This window comes from Eschrichtius robustus, chromosome 16, assembly GCF_028021215.1.
Source record: "Eschrichtius robustus isolate mEscRob2 chromosome 16, mEscRob2.pri, whole genome shotgun sequence".
NCBI classification, from domain to species: domain Eukaryota; kingdom Metazoa; phylum Chordata; class Mammalia; order Artiodactyla; family Eschrichtiidae; genus Eschrichtius; species Eschrichtius robustus.
Window position 1 is genome coordinate 44,903,836 of NC_090839.1, and position 22,210 is coordinate 44,926,045.

Sequence of the window (22,210 nt, forward strand, 5' to 3'; positions counted from 1 at the left end):
AGACTGCCTCCCCACACAGGTTTAAGCTCAAGGAGGAAAAAACACCTCAACCACCCAGATTTATTTGAATACTAGATTTATAGTGATCCTACCAACATAAAGAATAACACAAATCCTATTCAAATAAAAGGATAAGGCAAGTGGGTATACACTGAAAGGTCGAAAGCTCACTCCATTTGAGATGAGCATACTTCATTAGTTTCCGACCAAGGTGGGTTGCCTCTACTGGCCTCCCAAACCCCAGTCCAAAGGGTACCCAAGGAAGTCACTGAACACGTATGTGCTTTAAGCTTGCCTTCCAACCGGCACAGCACAGGAGGGGGAGAGGCAGACTCTCCCCTAAGGAATCCAAAGGCTTTACCCACTCCTTGTGCCTTAAATCAAGCTCACACTCAGTTACTCAGGCCATGGGCCCTACCTGACTTCAGTTCGAAAAGATGCTTCATCCCATCTGGTGGTTTCATTTATCCGACTGAAGAGCCCTTCGCAGATCCGGGGTATTAAGCCAGAATCGCCCTGCAGTGGGAAGGAGGGACGCCTCAGCTGTCACTTGAAATAAAAGCAACCGACGATTGCATCTGCAATTGGCTGGGGTGGACTCAGACTCCAGGGGCCTGCAGGCCCGGCCCAGGGCCCAGGGCGCAGCACTCATCCCCTGCAGGGCTGCTTCCTACTCTCTGAAATGAGAGGATTGAGTTTTCGAATTTCTACCTGCTGGGACCATGATAATATACAGTTATCAGCTGTTCATCAGCTAAATCGTGGCTTGCAAACATAAGACAACTTATTCTCTAGCTTTCAAATAGTCACGTTTCAGTCGGCATTGACACGCTGACGAGCTTCAGAACGGTACCAAAGACGAGGCAAAAATGTTCTCGTTAGAAAGCCAGATTTTAGGGCTTCAATGTTTTCTTCTGAAATCCCTCCCTACTTTCACCCAATCTCCCATCCCAAAAATAAATATGTATATATATATCATCACAGGTTTAGGAGAATTTTTTTCCTTGATACCATTAAATCAATATCAATTCTTGTAAAGAAAAATTGGGTCTTTCACCACATTTTTTGTTCTTACTTTAAAAAATAAAATAAAAAAGAATACCCAAATGGTACTCAACTGTAAGGTCAGAGAAAAACAGCTGTAATTTATGAGTGCTTTGTTGAACTTACATAAACTAGCTAAGAGGGAATCAACATGTAAATCTCATTTTTAGAGAAGGCTCTTTTCTCCAAAGGCACGGTAGGAAAGTAGGAAGAGAGAAGTAATGGTAAAAGGAAACGTGAAACTCTTGAAATTGTCTGTTCTTCTCTTATTCTTCCCTACTTCTCAGCACTGAGGATTCACTGCCCAGCATTTATTTTCTTCTCCTGGAAAGAAAATGCCTGGATTTAAGAAGCCAGGACACATGCACTCAAAGGCTTTCATCTGGAAAGACCTGTCCTCCTTTAATGCATTACTTCTTCCACTAACCATTGAACCTGTAGCATTCAAGGCAGCACCGAGCCTGCCAGCAGGAAACCCAGCCATCCTCCGCTAGCCCCTCCACATCTAGAACAGGCTGGCACCTCTCAGACTCAGTGAACAGTTTTCAAAACCATGACATGAGAAAAGTAAAACACACAAGCACTATCCAGGTCTGGAGAAAACACAGAACGGGATAAGTTCCTACAATCACGTCTAGTTTTTCCTCTGCCATATTTCGGGGCAAGTATAACTTTAAGGTTCTTAATTTATACAGCATAACTACTAAACTCTACATACTATATTTATAACTATGTAGACTCTACATAACCTGTATAATTCTAACGCTTTTTATGTATTCACTGGATTTATGTAGTACCTTTCCACCAAAGAGGCTCTTTTTTTTTACATTTTTCTTGGGGAAAGATGTTTTGAATAATTTTAAATAGAACAGAGTTCAGTAATTTTATTCAAATTGTTGGGTTGGCAGAAAAGAAGAATAAATTACTTGTAGGCCCAGCGTACTTTTTTGATAAGATTATAAAGCCTTTAAAAACAGAAAATGAACTGAGACTCCCATCCATTATTCATGCTTATAAACTGAAAACTATTTCTAATTTAAAATCTCTCAAAGGAAATTCCGTCCAACTTATTACTGAGTTTTACCTTATTGCTAAAGAATGATCAGAACATGAAAAGCAAGTTAGTACAGACCGCGTAGATAAGAGATACTTCTATCAGTCCAAAGAGAGATAATGAGAAATTTTCTTCCCACACAGTGTAAACAACGTACAGAATCTCCCATCATAGTGTATGACTTTCCTGATCCAGTCTGCCCGTATGCAAAGACACATGCATTATAACCTTCAAATGCAGACTTCACGACATCTGTGCCGAGGGTTTTGAAAACCTGAAAGCAGAAAGAAAAAAAAAAAAAAAAAACCACAAAAGATACAATTACCATGGATTTTAATAAAAACTCCTTCAGTGTTGACAGTATTCTTGAATACTACTTTCATAAGGATTACACCATGTAAATAAATCACTACAGAGCTGTTAACAACAGAGTAAGTGTATATCCCAGTTTTTAATCAAAAGGAAACACATAATGAAGCAAAAAGCAACCCCATCCTTTTTCCCACTTAAGTTAACAAAAAATTCCTGAAATAGAAAAAGGTAAACAAGGCAAAGTGACAGTCATAACTAGAAGCAAAGACGATTTTAAAGCAGGATGATTTACCATTTCAGAATTAAATAAACTTATAAAGTGATTCATGCTACCAGACCTTCCAGAAACTAAATATTCAAAGTCACAGCAGCCAGAAAGTTACGGCCCAAACCATGCCAAGTCAATGCCATCATTTTAAGGATACGGCCATTCATCAAAGTAAGTCTCCGGAGGCTCTCACAGAGCTGAGTGATGAGTGGGTGCAGGTGAGGCTGGGATGCCAGGCTCTCCCGAGTCAGAATCCAGTGCATTTTCCTATTGGGACATTTGCCCAGGATGGAGAAGGCAGGAAGACGAGCTGTGTGGGGCCTGGGTTGGCACTTACAGTGGCCTGAGTCCACGTCCACTGCACCACACAACTGCACCAGGATGTTTTGGGGAATGGAAGGGGGGTGAAGGACAAATACTTGACCCACACAATCGATGTAAATAAAAGAAGCAAATCAAGATGCCTGGTCATCCTCCTTGCACCCAGCTGGGGCGGGGACCAGCCAAAGCTTTCTAACCCCCTCCTACCTTCACACTGCCCCCTGCCCCCTCCCTGCAGGGGAGACCAGTACACAAAGGGCACACAGAACACCTCCCTGCTTCAAAAACAAGGCACAGCAGCAGCTGAAGAGACACCGGAGAGGCAATACGATCAGGTTCTCAGTCAGAACCAGGAAAAGGTGTGGGGTCCCCCGCAAAGGCCAGGGCGGGAGCCTCGCCAACCCCTCGGGAGGGTTCAGTCTCCGTGAGTGATGCGGGGTGAGCCCAGCTCAAGACACACCATCGACTCTCCATAGGGATCTGGGCCCTCCAGCCAGATACCACCCCCGGACGGGGCTGACAACCACTGGCCATCTTGCTCTCCCCTCCCCACACAGACATCCGTGCTACCAACACAGCTTGTCAGCCAAGGACGCTTCAGGCACCATCTTCCTGCCATCTTGTTTAGACTTCGTCTCCTCGGTGGCGTCAGTCAAAGACGTACAGACTATTCTTCCAACAGAGCCGCTTCCACAGAGGACCCTCTCATTACTCTCCTTCATTCTGAGCTAAGTTTCATCCATTTCAGCTTTACGAGCTGATAGTTTCTGATCCTTTTCCCACATTCAGATGACTAACTCAGCCTTCAACTAGAGCAGCTCACGCCGTGTCCGTGATCAGTCCTCGGGGCGAGCAGTGTCCTAGATCCACTGTCCAGGGGGAGAGGTTAGGTCACTGGGCACACAGTGGGTGGCAGGGTGGGATCTGCACCCGGCCTCCCTGACGCCAAAGCCTGCGCTTCTACCGGAGCCGACGCCGAGTCCTCTTCCCACGCTCTCAACATCAACCTGGAAGCCCCAACCCTACGTGGAAGGGCCTCCCCTGACAGACCACACACACACACACGCGCACGCACGCACTCCTCTGTGAGGAAGCAGAACCAGGAATCCCAGGGGGACTCTGGACTCCAGGCTAACCATCTGAGGTTCATTTTCACCACTATATATGGAATAGGAGGAAAACTCTAAATATTTCTTTAATTCTTTCTGATTAGACAAAAACCAAAAGGCAGATGTCATTTTTACCACTTCACAGAGTGCCACTGGAGAGAAAGAACGGCCTTCCAAAAGCTTCCGGAAGAATAAAGGAAGGCTCTTCTCTCATACTTTTGTCTGGGGCTAACACAAAGTCATGGAAAATATCATATTTAAACCAAACCCCAAAGGTTTCAAAATGGAATTCTTCCCCAGGGTTAAAATCCACACCTGCTACTTTACTCCTCATTTAGTCTCTAGAAAGCTAACTCAGCTGGAGTTCCTCCAGACTCAGGGGGTCCCGGAGGGGGCAGGGGGCCTGGGGCTGGTGGACGTGACTGCACGACAGGCCTAGAAAATGCAGGTCCGGAGGCGCTGAGACCCAGGCCTGGCTCGGTCCCAGCTTCAAGTCGGCTGGGGACCCAGAGAAGCAGCAGGATGGTGCCCACACCCCCGGGGTTCCCAGCAGGGAAAACCGGCTACCCCACTGCAGCTCCCACCAAGGACTGATTTGCCATCGTCTACCAAACCGAGGTGGGGAAGGAAGGGGCTGCTCGACTGGCTGACGCCCTGCCCTCCTGGCCAGGGTCCCCGAGAGCCACCTTGCTGCTTGTCTGAGAGGCTACAGAGCTGACTTAACAGAGCAAAGGGAGGCATCGCAGGGCCTCGCTTGAGGGGAAGTGCCCACAAGAGGGCGCTGTGTAAACAAAAGACTCTCCATCCAGCTGTCAACTGGGAAATCTCAGGTTTCAGGTTTCTCCGGGGTCGAATCAAGGAACAGGCAGTGTGAGATCAAAGCCTCCCTTTGGAGACTGAAGAACAATTAAGAAAATTAGACCTTACTTAATGGTCTTTAATTGACACGAGTATGGCCTTAAACGGCTCACTGATTTTTTTTCTAAATCTAAAATTAATTTGGAAGGAAGAAATAGTAATGGTCATCTTATTTGGAATTTGTTTAACATTATGGGAAACTTGTACTATAGTAATGAGCATGATATATCGTCTCAAGATGCCTTTTCATTTAAATGATTTTTAAAAAGAAGAAAAAGACAAGGGCCGACATCACGCTAAGCCTGCATCTTCCCGTTTACAGCAGGGGTGAGAACCGTCAGCTCAGTTCCTGTGCAGGATCCGGCAGCGTGAAAACTTTAGTCGATACAACACCAGCTATTCAAATTAGAGATGAGGAAGATTACCTTCTCTTTAACAGTGTCTAAAAAATAGGTGTTTTCCCAAAAATGCCAAACTCACAGAAAAAGAGATCGGATTTGTGGTTACCAGAGGCGGGAGGCTGGGGGAGGGAGGCTTGCAAGAAGGCGGTCAAGAGGTACAAACTTACAGTTCCAGGAGAAATAAGCACTAGGAATATAATATACAACAATGATGACTGCAGTTCACACTGCTGCATGATACACAGGAAAGGTGTTAAGAGAGTAGATCCGAAGAGTTCTTTTTCATCACAAGGAGAAATTTTTTTTTCTTTTCTTTTTACTGTATCTATATGAGAGGATGGTTATTAATTAAACCTATTGCGATAACTGTTTCACAAGATACGTAAAGCGAACCATCATGCTGTACAACTTAAACTTATACAGAGATGTATGTCAATTATTTCTCAATAAAACTGGACAAGAGGAAAAAAAAAAAAAAAAAAAACCACTAGGAGTTTTCCTGGATCTCTGCTGGTTTTATTAACATGTGGTTCTACTAGAAAGCAGTGTTATACTAACATATCTCAAAGGCTTTTTCAGTTTTGAACTGAATGTACGATATAAATAACCTGAGACTGTTCCAGAGTCAAGGAACCCAAAGCCTCTGAAGCACAGACACCTGAAGCGGGAAAGTCTCCTCCTCAGCTGAAAATTCTTTTCATTCTCAAACTATTTTTAAACTCTGGGCAGGTATTTTTAATTCCCAAAAGAGCTAAACTTGTTAACTGCTTCCCTGACCTTGACTCTCACTGAACCCAGGATATGTGACCTGTTCCATAAATGAACGACCCACCCGTAGACGAGGCCTCTCAGTCAGAAAACGCCTGCTAAGCATCTCCAGGGAGCCAGGCCCTGCTGTCCGCGCCACCACTCCCATCCCTGGGCTTTCCCTCGGCGCAGCCCCTGTCCCCAAAAGGCCTCAAATCCAGGTGAAACAGGGGGGAAATCCAGCCGCTCGCTGGGTAACTTAGGAGGGAAACCTTCATGGCCCTTCATTCATCCTCTAATGAAGATGTCCTGAGGACCATGTAATGAACCAGCTTTTCCCTTAAACTCCCCCGTACCAGCCACTTCATTTGCATTCCTACCTGAAAGCCAAAATCTGGATTCCACTGGCTGCAACATTCTGTTCCTCACCAGACTCCGAGCTACCAACACTGACTAATCCACTTACCTCAGGACCAAAGTCATCTTCGCTCACTCGCTCATCCATTTATTCATTCAACAGGGCTGCCCTGTCCACCTGTCACTGAGAACACACCAATCCTTAAACCCTTAAGACCTTCCAGGGGTGTCTCCACCACCGTATACATCAGCCCCAGGATCTCAACTCTGCTACTATTCAGTCGATTAGAGCTACAGACTTGAGCAAGTTATTTAAGCTGAGTCTCCTTGACAAAGAAAAATGGAGCTAAAGTCGACCTCATTTGGTTCTTGTGAGGATTAAATGAGGCAGCACCCCTGAGCACCAAGCAGCGTTTCTGATTCCCCTGCAAACTCCAGCGGCGTTAGTTCACCTTTCCTCTCCCGGCCCCTCTCTCATGCCCAGCACCCCATCTCTCCTCACGGCCCCCATTCCTACTGCTGTTGTCCTTTCTATGTTTCCCCAATACTGAATCAACATCTTGCAGATACTATCACTCCAGGCCTCTCCTGGGAACAACTTCTCCAGGTTCACAGCCAATCTGAACTCCCAACACTTACATCGCCTCAGAAAGCCAGCCTCCTCCACAAACCATTCCTAAACCAACTACATTTCTCAAATGCTAAGGATCATGCAACTCACCTGGGGATCTTGCTACAAAATGCAGTTTGATTCAGTAGGTCTGGAGTAGTTCCTGAAATTCTGCATTTCTAACACTTTCCCAGGCAACACTGAGATTCTAGTACGTGGACACACCAAGTTACAAGAAACTACACCATGATACCACTTCAAGATGCCATCGCGTGGGTCACAAGCCTGGGCGGGCAGGACAGGAATTCACGTTCGTTTTAACACCTGGAGACCTGAAGCCATGCCTCTTAAGAAGCTGTTAACAAGCCAGGGAGAAGCCCCGCCATGCGGGCATGCTCTCCCCCCACCTCACACCGTGTTTCCCCAGAACCCCGCTCTACTCCAACACCCTGCCTGCCCCACCCAGGGAAATACACTAGTCCTTCTGGTCACATGACACACCATCAAGCGACGGTCCCCTGGGAGGATCTTCAGGTCTGTTCTTATCTGCCCATGTCATGTCTACATTTCAGATCACAAAAGCCTACAGCACAGGTTTCCTGGACAAATTCCAGCTTCATTCTAGGTTCTAGAAAGATTCTGAACAAAACGATCTTGCTTTCTAGAATCTTTCTTTCTAGAACCTACAATGATCCATCCAAGCAGGGGAAATGTGACTTGGGTGTGAAGTGTACCTCCTAAAGCTCTGCATCGCAGCAGGACTCAAGGCCAACTGAGTTATGTGCCAGGCTTAGCAGTACACACAGGCAGACATCAGAGTTCCTGCGGATTCAGTTCAGACCACAGCAATAAAGCGAGGCACACAAATGTTTTGGTTCCCTGTGCAAATAAAAGTTATGTTTATACGATACTGTAGTCTATTAAGTGTGTAGTAGCATTTTGTCTAAAAAATAACATACATACCTTAATTAAAAAATACTTTCTTGCTAAAAAATGCTAACCATCACCTGAGCCTTCAACAAGTCGTAATCTTTTTGCAATAGTAACATGATAGATCACTGATCGAATATAATAATAATGAAAGAGTTTGAAATATTGCGAGAATTACCAAAATGTGACACAGAAACACGAAGTGAACAAATGCTGTTGGAAAAATGGCGCCAACAGACTCGACACAGGATTGCCTCAACCTTCAATTTGCAAAAAAGCGTTAACATCGAGCACAGTAAAATGAAGTATGCCTGTAAATGTCTCCCCAAAAAATGCTTTACTTGCAAAGCTCCTTTAAAACAGTAGTCACTGCCAAGTTTTGAAACAAAAATTATGATCATCATGCTCAGAAGTGGAAAAAAAAAAAAAAATCAACCTTTTGGGGATGGAATTCATCTCAAGCTTAAGATAAATGCTGCTATATAATAAGCAAAAAGCTAAGTTAGCAAAGGCTAATTTTACATAAATCATATTCAGAAAAAAAATTAGCAAGATGTTTTAAAGAGTTTTAGGGTAGGCATGTTTTTCTCAATATGAAAATAAACCAAAACAGAGATTTTGAAAATACCATACCATTTCTTGTGAAACATAATCTGGACTTTTTGTATCAGCAGAATAAAAAGAAAAGTCATAGGTGAAGGTCTTGGTCCGTTCTCTTCCTGAGTCCCCAGTCCCTCCTTCTGGTATCTAGAAAGAGATGATTATGACAATAATAACAACAATGTAAGAGGAAAATAATAATAATGTGAAGAACCCTGTCAGCAAACAAGTAATCTATCCAATTCAAGAAAAAAACTTCATAGAAAATACACAAACGATCACCATTTTCCATTATTTATACCCTGACTCAAATCCATTTAATTCCTCACCTCCTGAATGAATGAATGAATGAATGGACAAGCAAGCAAACCTAAACTCCTCCCAGCAATTCAGGCTCTCTACGATATGACCCAAGGCTACTTTTCTGGACTTTTTATCATGATTACCTTATATGAACCTGACACTCCAGCCAGACGCTATGTTTTTCTGACTTCAATGCTTTTTAGTGCTGGAGTCTGCACAACTTCACGGGGTGCTGTTCACAGAGATGACAATGTGACAGCAGTTGTGTGATCTTGTGGCCCCACTGAAAACTCCAGGTCAGATGCCTCCTCTTCCACAAAGCTCCCCTTGGGCACTGCATCCAGAAGTAATTCTCCCACCTCTGAGAGACAACTCTCCCAGGACACATCATATTATGAGTCTATTGCATATGTTTGCATACATCTTGTCTACCTTGCTATACACCAAAATTGAAGCAAAAACCATGTTTAAGAATCTTCATATGCCACCAAGGCCTCACACAGCTCCCTGGACATATGCTGAATAAATGTAATGGGCATCCTATTTTCCAGCATAATTCAGATACTATAGTATACATACCATAAAAAAGAAAATTGTTTAAGGTTCTTATTATTAAAATGTTTAAAAATCCAGGCATCTATTCTGGTTATATCAGACAAAGCAATGTTTGTAAAACTCAAAAAGCAACAGAGTAATCAAGGAAAACAGATTCCATAACACACAAAGGAAGGCGATTCATCCAAGGCCATGGGTCTCTCCACTCCGTTCCGGTAAATACGATGTTTGAATGATTAGACTTTGACCGCAGCGCTGTGAGCACACAAAGGTACAGGAAGCAGAGCAAAGCAGAGGTAAGTAACAGCAGAGAAAGGACAAGTGACGTGAGAAGATGTGGGAGGTCAAAGGAGGGAAAGCCAGGTGAGGGCCAAGCAGAGCCAGAAGGTAGGAGAACTGCGGGCAGCAGAGAAAGAAAGACATTCCACTGGAGAATGCCTCAGGCCAAGGGGCACCAGAGCCCCAGAGGAGGCCTCTCGAAACGCCCAGAGCACGGCCCATGCGAAGATGGGCACATTCCCCAGCTTCTATCACTGGGGATCAAGTTGCACGACTTTGAAACTGGATTTCAAAGTGTCCAGTCCCTTGAGCCACGAATTAACAGAAATCCAACCAGAGACTGATCTGCACTTCGCCGTGGGGCACCAGGCCTCCGAAACCCAAACCTGTGAGCTAATGACAACTATCGGAGGATGGGGTTGGGTTCATAAGGCACACGATTTCTTTATTACTGATTTTACACATTTATTTTTCCCCTAAGTGAAAAGTATTCAGGGTCCTTAACAAATTCACTAACCAAAGAAAAAAACCAGGATACTTTAAGTACAAAAAGAACTCGCCATCTTAAAAAATTCTGGGATTTTTATTCAATTTTCTTTTTTCCAGAAGAAAATTTCAGTTTTTTAAATTTTTCATCCCCTGAGTTTTGAATAGTAATACCAGCTTCTCTTGCAAAGTTTACAAAATTATTTTCATTAAAAATGAAAACAAATCTAGGGCCAAAGCTTATTTAATAATTCACAATGAGCCAATTGCCAGGCTAAGGATCCACCATAGGATAGAGGTTAGAAATGCCTGGGTCAGGGCTAAACGCATGAGCTCACCTCCCAGAGCTGCGGCTCAGGCCTGGCTCCCAGGTCAGCGAAACCAGGGACGGGACAGGAGACAGAGCTTCAACCCTTTTGCTTTGTGACCAAGCCCAAGCCAAGTGCAAGCTGACGTGGTGAACTGAACAGAGCAAGGAGGGCTGTGGAAACAGCAGATGTGTTGTATTTACCCACAAGCCGTTCAACACGGAAACAAACACACAACTCACAGAACTGGAGCCAGCCCAGGCCGCTACTTGCCTTTAAGTTTGTGATTGTTGTTTTGCTTTTCTCCATTTGAATAATGAATTTGGCTTCCAAGTCCTTTTCCCTGCAACACAAATAATTCAGTGTTGGTTAGGAGAGAAAAGACTGTTTTTACAATTTTTGTTGTATTTACTTTTTACATATGGCAGTTTGTTTTTAAATGGCACGTGAAGCACAATCTCTGATACCCCCTGTCCCGAAACCTTACGAACATAAACATGAGGACGCACAAAACAGATGCCACCATCAAAAACTTAAGACTGAAAATACTGTGTTGGCGAACCCTGGAAGAACTTCTACCTGTGAGCCAAAAGGAGTCTATGTGAAATGACAGAAACCAGGGACACTGTGTGACTCGGGAAAAGAGAAACCCCACCCACCTGGTACAGAAGAAAGTCACCATATCCCTCCATCCCAGATGAGAACTAAGAAGAAACAGGAGCAGTGCTCACAACCAGGTGCTGCTTCTAGAAGCAGCCAGGGCACTGCCCCCTCCCCCCACCTTCTTTCTATACCCATCAAGAAAATGTAATTCCTAGAAGACACCAGAACAGGAAGTTAAGAGAAATCCTAAAAAGTACAGTTCTCTGAAAGAAACGAGACTACACCCACACAATGGAGTGGGATGTCCCTGGCCAAGGAACGAGGAAGGTCTCTATGTACCGCTGTGGACGGAGGCCAGGGTTCGTTAAGTGGGGAATGTGAGCTGGAGAAAAGTATACATGGGATGCTACCACTTGTATTTAAAGATAAAAAGGATAGCGTATTTATTTTTCGAAAGGTTACCTATGGAGAAAGAAGATGAAGTGGAAGAGACAGGGAGAGAAGCTAGATTTCTAGAAAAACACCTTGATCTATATAGATCATCTTTAGAATGATGAAAATAATTTACACAAAAATAAAACAAAATTATTTTTATTAAATAACCTAAACCACAAAAGTTAAGTTGAAGTAAATGAACCTGTGTGCTGCATGGTGAGAAAAGACCTCATGTGCTAATTCCTTAGGCAGGGGGAATCTAGCCTAAGGAGAAAAAGAACTACAGAGCAAAGATATTGTGGGTTCAGGAATCATATTTTTGGTGATAAGTGTAGTTATCCTGGGATTTCTGTTTGTGTATTGTGGGATAATACATAAGTAATTATGTTGCTGTCGCTGAGGACCAAGGATTTTGGTTGAAAGGAGATACAAACATTAGATTTGTTAAAAAGAAACCATAGAGCCAAAATGCAGTCACTTATGCTAAGCCCCACCAAGATTTAATACCTTACTTAATGTAGTTTCAGCCTCTCCCAGGAATAAATCTTGAACCAATCAGTCTGGAATTTCCTGGTCTACACTAATACGGTAGGTAAGACCCCCCTGCTGTCCCCAAGGGAAGCTGACTTTGCCTGAAATAATCCACTTTTTTAACTTCCTTTTCACACCCTCCTTCTGCCCGTAAAAGCCTTCCGTTTTGTACAGCTCCTGGCAGGGCCTTTCAACTTGCTAGGTGGGATGCTGTCAAATTCGTGAACCACTGAATAAAGCCAATTAGATCTTCAAATTCACTCAGCTGAATTTTTCTTTAACAGATTGCTGAGGCTAGGTAAAACCTCTGTAGTCCTGAATCTAAGTGGGAAATGCTAACATGAACTTTATCCGAAATTGAAAAAAAAAAGTACTCCCTAGCTTTGTCCTCTGAAAAGGCCTAGAATCTTATGGCCAAATTATAGTATCTAAATACCATTTTCCACTAAGGTAAGCCAGGGCTCATGGAGAAAGCCTCAATCCAAACATACAGGTGGACCTTGGAGACACGGCAGGTTCGGTCCAGACCACGGCAACAAAGCGAGTATCACAACACAATGAGTCACACGAATTCTGCTGTTTCTCAGAGCATATCAAAGTTATGTTTAAAATGTTCAATAGCATTATGTCTAAAAAAACAAGGTACATACCTTAATTTAAAAATACTTTATTGCTAAAAACTGCTAACCATGGCGCAGTGGTTGAGAATCTGCCTGCCAATGCAGGGGACACGGGTTCAAGCCCTGGTCTGGGAAGATCCCACATGCCGCGGAGCAACTGGGCCCGTGAGCCACAACTACTGAGCCTGCGCGTCTGGAGCCTGTGCTCCGCAACAAGAGAGGCCGCGATAGTGAGAGGCCCGCGCACCGCGATGAGGAGTGGCCCCCACTCTCCGCAACTAGAGAAAGCCCTCGCACAGAAACGAAGACCCAACACAGCCAAAAATAAATTAATTAATTAATTAATTTTTTTAAAAAGTAACAAATGTTCAAGTACAATTGGTGTCTTTAAAAAAAAAACAAAACTGCTAACCATCATCTGAGCCTTCAGCAAGCGGTAATCTTTCTGCTGGTGGAGGGTCTTGCCTCAATGCTGACGGCTGCTGACTCGAGGGGCTATGGCAATTTCTTAATATAAGACAACAGTGAAGTTTACCTTGCCAATTGACTCTTCCTTTCCTGAACAATTTCCCTGTAGCATGCAATGCAATTTGATAGTATTTAAACCACAGACTCAAACTGGAGTCAATCCTCTCAAACCCCGCTTTATGAACCAAGTTTACGTAATATTCTAAATCCTTTGTTGTCATTTCAACAATCTTCACAGCATCCTCACCAGGAGCAGATTCCGTCTCAAGGAACCACTTTCTTTGCTCATCCATAAGAAGCAACTCCTCATCCATTAAAGTTTTTTCATGAGATTGCAGCAATTCAGTCACATCTTCAGGCTCCACTTCTAGTTCTCTTGCTATTTCCACCACATCTGCAGTTACTTCCTTCATTGCAGTCTTGAACTCCTCAAAGTCATCCATGAGGGCTGGAATCAACTTCTTCCAAACACTTGCTAATGTAGGTATTTTGACTTCTTCCCATGAATCATGAATGTTCTTAATGGCATCTAGAATGTTGAATCCTTTCCAGCAGGTTTTCAATTTATGTTGCCCAGATCCATCAGAGGAATCACTAGCTATAGCAACTGTAGCCTTATGAAATATATTTCTTAAAGAATAAGACTTGAAAGTCCAAATTACTCCTTGATCCATGGGATGCAGAATGGATACTGTGTTAGCAGGCATGAAAACATTTATCTTGTCCATCTCCAACAGAGCTCTTGGGTGACCAGGTGCATTGTCAATGAGCAGTAACATTTTGAAAGGAATCTTTTTTTTTTTTGAGACGGTCTCAACAGTGGGCTTAAAATATTTAGTAAACTGTGTTGTAAAGAGATGTGCTGTCACCCAGGTTTTGTTGTTCCATTTACAGAGCACAGGCAGGGTAGACTGAGCATAATTCTTAAGGGTCCTAAGATTTTTGGAATGGTAAATGAGTATTGGCTTTAAATTAAAGTCACCAACTGCATTAGCCCCTAATGGCAGTCCTAGGTGGCACCTTCTTCCAATAGAAGGCTGTTGCGTCAACACTGATTATCTGTTGTTTAGTGTAGCCACCTTTGTAAATATCTTAACTAGGTCTTAACTAGATCTGGATAACGTGCTGCAGCTTCTACGTCAGCACTTTGCTTCACTTTGCACTTTGATGTCACAGAGGCGGCTTCTTTCCTTAAACCTCATGATCCAACCTCTGCTGGCTTCAAACTTTTCTTCTGCAGCTTCCTCACCTCTCTCAGCCTTCAAAGAATTGAAGAAAGTTAGGGTCTTGCCCTGGATCAGGCTGTGGTGTAGGGGAATGTTGTGGCTGGTTTGATCTTCTATCCAGACCACTCAAACTTTCCTCATGTGAGCAATAAAGCTGTTTCGCTTTCTTACTCGTGTGTTCACTGGGGCAGCACTTTCAATTTCCTTCAAGAACTTGTCCTTTGCCTTCACAACTTGGCTAACTGCTTGGCACAAGAGGCCTAGCTTTCAGCCTATCTCGGCTTTTGACATGCCTTCCCCACTAAGCTTAATCATTTCTAGCTTTTGATTTAAAGTGAGAGACATGCGACTCCTCCTTTCACTTGAACACTTAGAGGCCACTGTAGGATTATTAAGTGGCTGACTTTCGATATTATTGTGTCTCAGGGAAGAAAAGAGGCCCAGACATATCATTTCCCTAACCAGCTTGTTCAATAACAACAACAATAAACTGCAGGGAATATAAAGGTGGAAGCAGAACCTATAGATTAAAAAAGACTTTAGAGATACATCAATTGACTGGATCTCAGTTCACACAGAAGAACATTTTTAGAAATAATAAGACATGTAGGAAAATGTTAACACTGACTAGATATGTGATGATACTAAGGAATTATTATTTTAGGTGTGATAAGAGTATCATGATGAGCTTAAAAAGGCCTTAACCTTTTAGAGACACACTGAAATATTTACAAATGAAAAGATACCTGGGATTTATTTGAAAATAATCTGGGGTGGGGGGCTAGGGGAGTAGAGGCAGGAGAGGGTAGCACCCTGGCCACCTCAGGATGAACAGAGACAGAACAAACACCAGCCAGAACAATGAAGCCCAAAGAGTATGATGCAGTAAACACCACTCAAGCGCTACAGTAAATCCCCATGGCCTGGGTTAACTTTTCCAAGCCAGTTTGAGGAAGTACAGGGCTGGGCGAACGGAACACTGGCTTAGAGACAAATAAATGAAATCCCTCCTGTGTGCGTGGAGCCTCCACTTCTCCCTCCAGGTCCTGGGCGGCTCCACTGTTGGACCCAAAAGTGAGAACTGCCTCAGGGACACCCCGTATTCACAACGCTGGAAAACAAACACTTGAGCACTCAATCACCTCGCTCCACCGCACTCAACTTCCAAAGTGCGCTCCGCCCAGCAAGAGAGCCACGCAGATTCGTTTTGTTAATGCCACATCCCGGTCCCTCCCGTTGCCACCGGGGTCATTTCTCAGTCACTCATCAACCTACTGTGTCTAGATCTTTCACTTTAGAACCACTAGTATTATCAACAAATACCTGCTGGGAGCACAAAACCATCCGGGGATCTCAGAGGACTAGACGTGACCACGATGGGTGCTCACACCGCCTGCCAGTTCTTACTTACAAAACACGAAGGAATGCAGGTCATACCATGCCCACGCCGCACCCACCCCTCCTGTGGGAAGCCAGAGGGTAAGGAATTCCAGGCTCGGAGCCTTACACCTTGGGAGCAGCAAAGTTTAAAGGGCCCTCCCCAGGATCATTTATTCCAACCTGTAGGTAACCAAGATAGTACTTGCCTAGTTTTAAATGAACATCCACTCTATAAAAATACCAGGGAAGATACTGACTGAAAGGCCATTATGTACCATTAGCGTCTTTTTTATCAGCCACTTCCGAAATCAAAACTGAAGATACGCCAATAAAATTAAAAATCAAAAAAAAAACAACTGGAAATGCTCGGTGGGTTTCAACGGGTCCATGACCTTGAAACGGCAGAGGCTGGGGTGTGGTGGTGGGGATGGGGAGGGGCAGCCTCACTTTTCTGAGGGTCCACAGTTCCCTCAGCTTCTCAAAGAGCTCTGTGCCCCAAAAGACGGGCACCCCATCTAAGACCTGTTATTCAAAGTGCAGCCCAGGCACCAGCAGCCCCCGGAGCTCGAGGGATCACGGGCCCCCTGCGGACCCACCGAATGGAACCCGCTTATGACAGGAGCCCAGAAGGACCCCAACAACCAACTGATGCTGGGAAGCACGGCTCAGACACTATCTGAACATGACGGAGTCATAACTCGTCTTAACAGTTACTCTCACGAAACAAACTCCACCACGTGCGATCTAGTTCGTAAGCTGGGAAACGCACTTTGTACTTTGACCTTTAAGTCTTATTTGTAAAATCACATGACAGAACTGGATATAACCCCAGTCAGCTGACGCTGTCTCGACTCTTTGCTCCGAGTTGTACGGTGGCTTCTGACCAAGAGCAATACGTGCCTAACATCATCAGACCTAGGGAGTCATCTGAGTGTTGTGACACCCAGGCTCCCTCATCCTGAGCACCCGGCCAAGCTTCCAGCCCTTCCTGTACCCAGATGGTTTCCCAACATCAGTGAGGGGCTGCTGCCAAGAGCTTGAAATCATTCTAAGTGACAATCACAGGCCATCAAGATTCACACGGAAGCCATCTGTTCCAGAAAGGGAAGTTCACGAATAACAATTTCCTAGACTGCTTCCTTCTTAAGCATAAACACGAAAACTGTAAGAAAAAGATGGATCTTTACTCTGAAAATAATCTCTAAGTGTAGTGTTATAAATACAAAGAAGCTAGCTAGAGATTTAGCCATAGACGGCAAATCTCACTCTAGTTACTGAAAATACTTATGGAAAAGCCAATGTAATCTCCATGAAGCGGTTATGATGGCGGGAATTATTAAATATTGAAAGGAATCCTTTGGTGCATTCATCCCTGGTAGATTCCAGGAGGCCATCAAGCTTCCAAGTATTTCAGAGATGGAAGAAAGAACAAAGGAGGCCCCAGGCTCCCTTTCCTTCCACACCCTGCCGACCTGTCCCACTCGGGCCCCCCGTCCACTGGAGACCGGCTTCTGCTCGTGGCCTTCTCTGCACCTCCAGGGCCTCTAACTATCATAGGTGACTTGAGGGTCCACGTGACACTCCCTCTGGCAGCCTTACCTCCTGTCCCCCCCTCCCCACCCAACGGTCAGTTACCCAGTCCCATCCAATCTACCGCCGGGCTACCGACCTTGGCCACCTCTCCCACTGTCCCAGGTCGGCCACCACCACCCCTCTGGAGTCTCTTTGCCTCCAGCCTTGTCCCCTCTCATCCACCCTCCACTCTGCTGTCAGAGGGATTCTTTCCAAATACACGTGGCACCGTGTGGCTCCCCGGCTTTACAGCGACTTCCACAGGCCACAGGGTGAAGCCCGACTCCCAGCGGTACCCAAATGCCTTCTGACCGACCCAACCTAACCATTCCACACTATCCATGCCACCCTCCTCCCGGCCAACGCTCAGCCTGGCCTTCCTGAGCCTTCGTTGAGCCTCTGCCCCACCCCCTAGTCAGCTGACCAGCCCCTAGTTCACCCTCCAGACCGTGAACTTCTCAGGAGTAAGGACTGGGCCTACTGGGTTTACACCTCCAGGCCCGGGCACAGTGCCTCACCTTGGATGTGCTCACAAAACGGCTGTTGAATGTGATGGACCAACGGACTAAAGCTTTGAATGGATGCTCTCCCCACCAGCTGCTCTTCGCCAGGCGCATCCCCTCCTTAGGGCCACTTGCCCCGATGACCCCCTCACCACCCTTGCTTCTGGCTTTCCCACCCAGGCCCTCGGGCGAGGCTTGTCCCAGGTCCAGTCTGACTCACCCACCCTGTAAACCTTCAGGAACGCCTACCCAGCTCATCCCACCCCTCGGGCTCCACCCCTGCTGGTGTCGTCTCTCCAACTGGTCTAGAGCATCCCACTTCCGCTTCACCCCACAACCTGAGCCCTCCGGGCACAAAAACAACACTCACAACCAGCACTCGCTCGGTGCTTTGTCTTCCAGTCTTTCAGCTGAAAACCGTGCAACACCAGGCACTGAGAGGTCCCCCAGTCCCAGGTCAATTTCCTCTGACATTTACGAAACATGGGAAATAAATCTTGACATTTTTCTCATACTGAGGAAAATAAATCATCCTGAAATATTATTTGAACATTGACTTGATAATAGAGCAAAATGAACTATGCCTCTGCCTGGCCACTTTGGTGAACTGGGTTTCTCAAGCGAAAAGTCAATTATGGTTCACTCATATAAATAAGTAATTTATTTGAAAGGTCTGGAAACTAGATCATAAGATGCTACAAATGAACCCGCTGGAGTAAGTATGCTGAGTTATAGATCAATACTGAGGGGGGAGGAGGGAAGGAGAAAGGAAAAGATGTAAAATATCCAATCAGAGAAAGAGATGAATTATGTCAGCTTGCAGATATGAGAATAGGGGAAAGCTTATTAGAAAAAAATAACCCTATGTTAATTCAAACATTTTGAATATGTTTTTAAATTATTCAGCAATTCAGATTGACTCCACTCATGCAGCTGATGGTGTTTGGTCACCCCATAATAAAACAGCTGGAATGGGTGACACTGAGACCCCCAAACTGGGCCCCTAGCCTAGAAGATTATAATAAGAGTGGCTTATTCACTCTGAGTTCCAAAGTGAACCAGCATCCCCAAATTCACCTGAAAAGTTACATACTATGAACCAATATTTAACTGCCTTCATTTTGGTGGCAGAACACCCAAGAGCAAAAATTTTAAACTCTATTTTTAAAAAGAATGCATGAACATAACCTTCAAAAATTGTGAATCACTGTATTATGATATCACTTATATGTGGAATCTAAAAAAAATGGTACAAGTGAACTTATTTACAAAACAGAAATAGAGTCACAGATGTAGGAAACAAACTTATGGTTACCAAGGGGGAAAGGTGGGGATAAACTGGGAGATTGGGATTCACATATACACACTACTAAATACAAAAATAGATAACTAATAAGGACCTACTGTATAGCACAGGGAACTCTTCTAAATACTCTGCAATAACCTATATGGGAAAAGAATCTAAAAAAGAGTGGATATATGTATAACGGATTCCCTTTGCTGTACACCTGAAACTAACACAACATTGTAAATCAACTGTACTCCAAAAAAAATTCTTTTTCATTGTGAATCACTATATTGTACACCTGTAACTTATATATTATTTTACATCAACTATACTTCAATTTAGAAATAAAATAGAAGTACAAATTAATTAATATAATTAAGTAAAAATAAAAAGAATGCATGACCTCCATGGGTACTACTACGGAAAGAAGTCCAAGGAACACTGTTAAGTGGGGGAAAGAACCAAGCATGCAGTCGACGTCCAGTTTGCAGTCCAATAAGTAGATAAATAAAGCGGAGAGAAATGCACATTTCTGCTTCTAGATGCCCAGAACATCCCTGGACATTTCCGAAATGATAATTGGGAAGCTGTTCGCAGTGAAAGCTGGTCACCTCTGGAGAGTACGTAGGAGCAGGACCTCAGGGGATGAGAAAATGAACTTAAACACTTCCCTGTGGAAACTATTTCAGCGTGATTCGATATTACTTTGATTAAAATAAGTTAGTTAATTAGAAGGCCAAAAGCCCCTGACTTTAAGCGTTGGGTGGCTCCTTGGCGCCCTGGGGTGTGCCCGGGTCCTTCCAGGGCTGGCTCGCCGCCCCTCCCCTCCTGACCGTCCGGCCACACAGAAGACAGCTCACCTTGGCCACAGCTCCCCCGCCGTCGCCATCCACTGCCCGGATTTGCCTCTGTCCCTCCCCACCCTCTGCATGTCCACCAGGCTCAGGGGTGTCAACCTTCAACCCCAGACCAGATCCCCCCTCTTCGGGTAGCAGTCCTGCTCTCCAAATGCTCAGTGAGCTGCTCGGTCCCTCCACCCCATCCAACGGCACTTCTCTTTCTTCCCTTATTAGGGCTCCAGACAAAATACAGGGAACCCAATTAAATGTGAATCTCAGATCAAAGAGCAATGTTTTAGTATAACTGTATCCCAAATACTGCCTGAGACCTACTCAGGCTTTACTTCGGCTCGCTAACTTGCCACCACTGTGCCCCGGGTGCACCCAGCGGGCTCTCCCACTTAGATGCACGTGTACTCGCCCCCTCCCCCAAGCCCAGAGAGTGAGCAGCCTCAGCCCCCAGAGCAGGAGCAGACGCTCCATAAAGACATGCAGCCTCGCCCCTGTCAAAAGTGTGAAACCAAACTCAGGGCGGGCCACTCTCCTGCAATCCTCTCTCCCCGGGCTACTCCTTAGCCTTTCCGGCCAGTCCTAAACACTCAAAGATCTTGCTGACCTAGCTGCTGTCCATAAAAATCACAAAAGCATCAGCTCGACTTTTGAGAAAAACCCAAGGGTTTTTCTCCTGAAAGAAATCCAGGAGTGGCTTCTCCAGGCCATCACCCTGACTGCATCTCGGAACACACCTCGCCACACAGTGGTCAGCTGGAGGTCAGCAGCACCATGACCTACATCCCGGCCAGGAGTCCGCGCAGCCCTCCTCCGCTCCCCGGGGGCTGCTCCGCAGCCGAGCCAAGGGCAGCAGTGCCGTCACAGCCTCAGATGCCAGGAGCATCTCGGGCCAAGTGAAAGCCTCCGCTGACCCCTGCCACCGCGGGACGGAGCCATCAGGCTGTGCCTTTTATGATCTTCCCTGGCCTCCAGAGGGTGTAATAAACCTAAAAAATTAGGCAAACAGGCAACTGTTCCGGGCTGGGATCCCGGAGGAACAGACGATCGGGGGCAGCCTGGCATGCAGGGTGTTCATTAGGGTGTGCCCTTAGGGTCAGGCCCTGGGAAAGGAGGAGAGGGCAGCAGGACAGGGCAGAGGGAGCAGCGAGCTGTGACCAGATCTAGGGGCAGCCCTGGCTGACCCCACAGACTGTTCTGGAGCTACGGTGGCCCCTTCACACCCCCGCATTGTGCAGCCAGGGACCAGGACCACAGGCTGCCTGGGAAAGGGGCTAGGGCCCCCGAGGGGCTGACGCTGAAGGCCGCGCAGACAGCACTCCAGAGGCCGGGCAAGAAGCCCTTCAGCAAAGGATGCTCTGGGCATCAAGCACGGGGTCCACCACCCCAAGTCCCCTTAAATCGATGCTTCAGAGGGTGCTGACGAGCAGCCGCTTCAACCACCCCAACTCCCCAGCAGAGAGCGAGGAGCTGGGGCTACCAGGCCAGAAAGAAGGCAGACACCTGCTTTCAGTTTTCCGCTGAAGCAAGGACAGCCCAACAATCAGAAGTGTCTCAATACAAACTGAGCTGCCCTGAGATGTGCAGAATCATCACCGAGGAGGTTTAGCCCGAGGCCGACTGATCCCTAACCAGGACGCCGGAGGGGGAGATTTATGTATTCCTTCAGTCCACGAATATTAGTGAGACCTTCAAACGCCAAACAGCACTCTCTCCGCACAGGGATAAAGTAGTAAACAACACAGACAGAGTATTGTCTGGAGTCTTCATTTTAGTGAGGGGGTTAGAAAAAAATAAATACAATACCATTTTAGATACTGGTAGGTGCTGGGAAGAAATGAAAGGGTGTCATGGGCTAGGACAGGGGGCAGAGGCAGGGGGAGGCAAGCAGTCGGAGAAGACCTCTCTCCAAGGGGCTGTCGTGTGAGCCAAGGGCCGACTGGAGCGAGGCAAAGATCTGGGAAGGGCACAGCAGGTGCAGAGGCCCCGGGGCAGGAACCAGCCAGAGGCCTGGGGGAAGAGCAAGAAGGCCAGCGGGCCTGCAGGAGAGAGGGCGGGGAAGCAAGACAAGGTCAGAAAGGGGGCAGGGGCCAAACGATGCCAGGCCTCGCAGGAACTGAGATGCGACAGGAAGCCACAGACACGGGAGGTTGTGTGCATGGGGGTGGCAAAATGCTTCTATATTTTTAAATGA

At 45.7% G+C, this 22,210-nt stretch overlaps 1 protein-coding gene across 2 annotated transcripts in view; it reads right to left on the reverse strand.

The window, feature by feature from the left end:
• KIF16B (kinesin family member 16B) overlaps window positions 1-22,210 on the reverse strand; it is a 289,874-nt gene that overhangs the window by 244,801 nt on the left and 22,863 nt on the right. For both annotated transcript variants that reach the window (XM_068524339.1, XM_068524338.1), the window contains exons 2-5: window positions 10,816-10,885; window positions 8,645-8,758; window positions 2,256-2,372; window positions 419-516 (exon numbers count right to left, since the gene is read on the reverse strand). In XM_068524339.1, coding sequence (XP_068380440.1) covers window positions 419-516; window positions 2,256-2,372; window positions 8,645-8,758; window positions 10,816-10,885 — 399 coding nt within the window. The remainder of the gene's footprint in view (window positions 1-418; window positions 517-2,255; window positions 2,373-8,644; window positions 8,759-10,815; window positions 10,886-22,210) is intronic.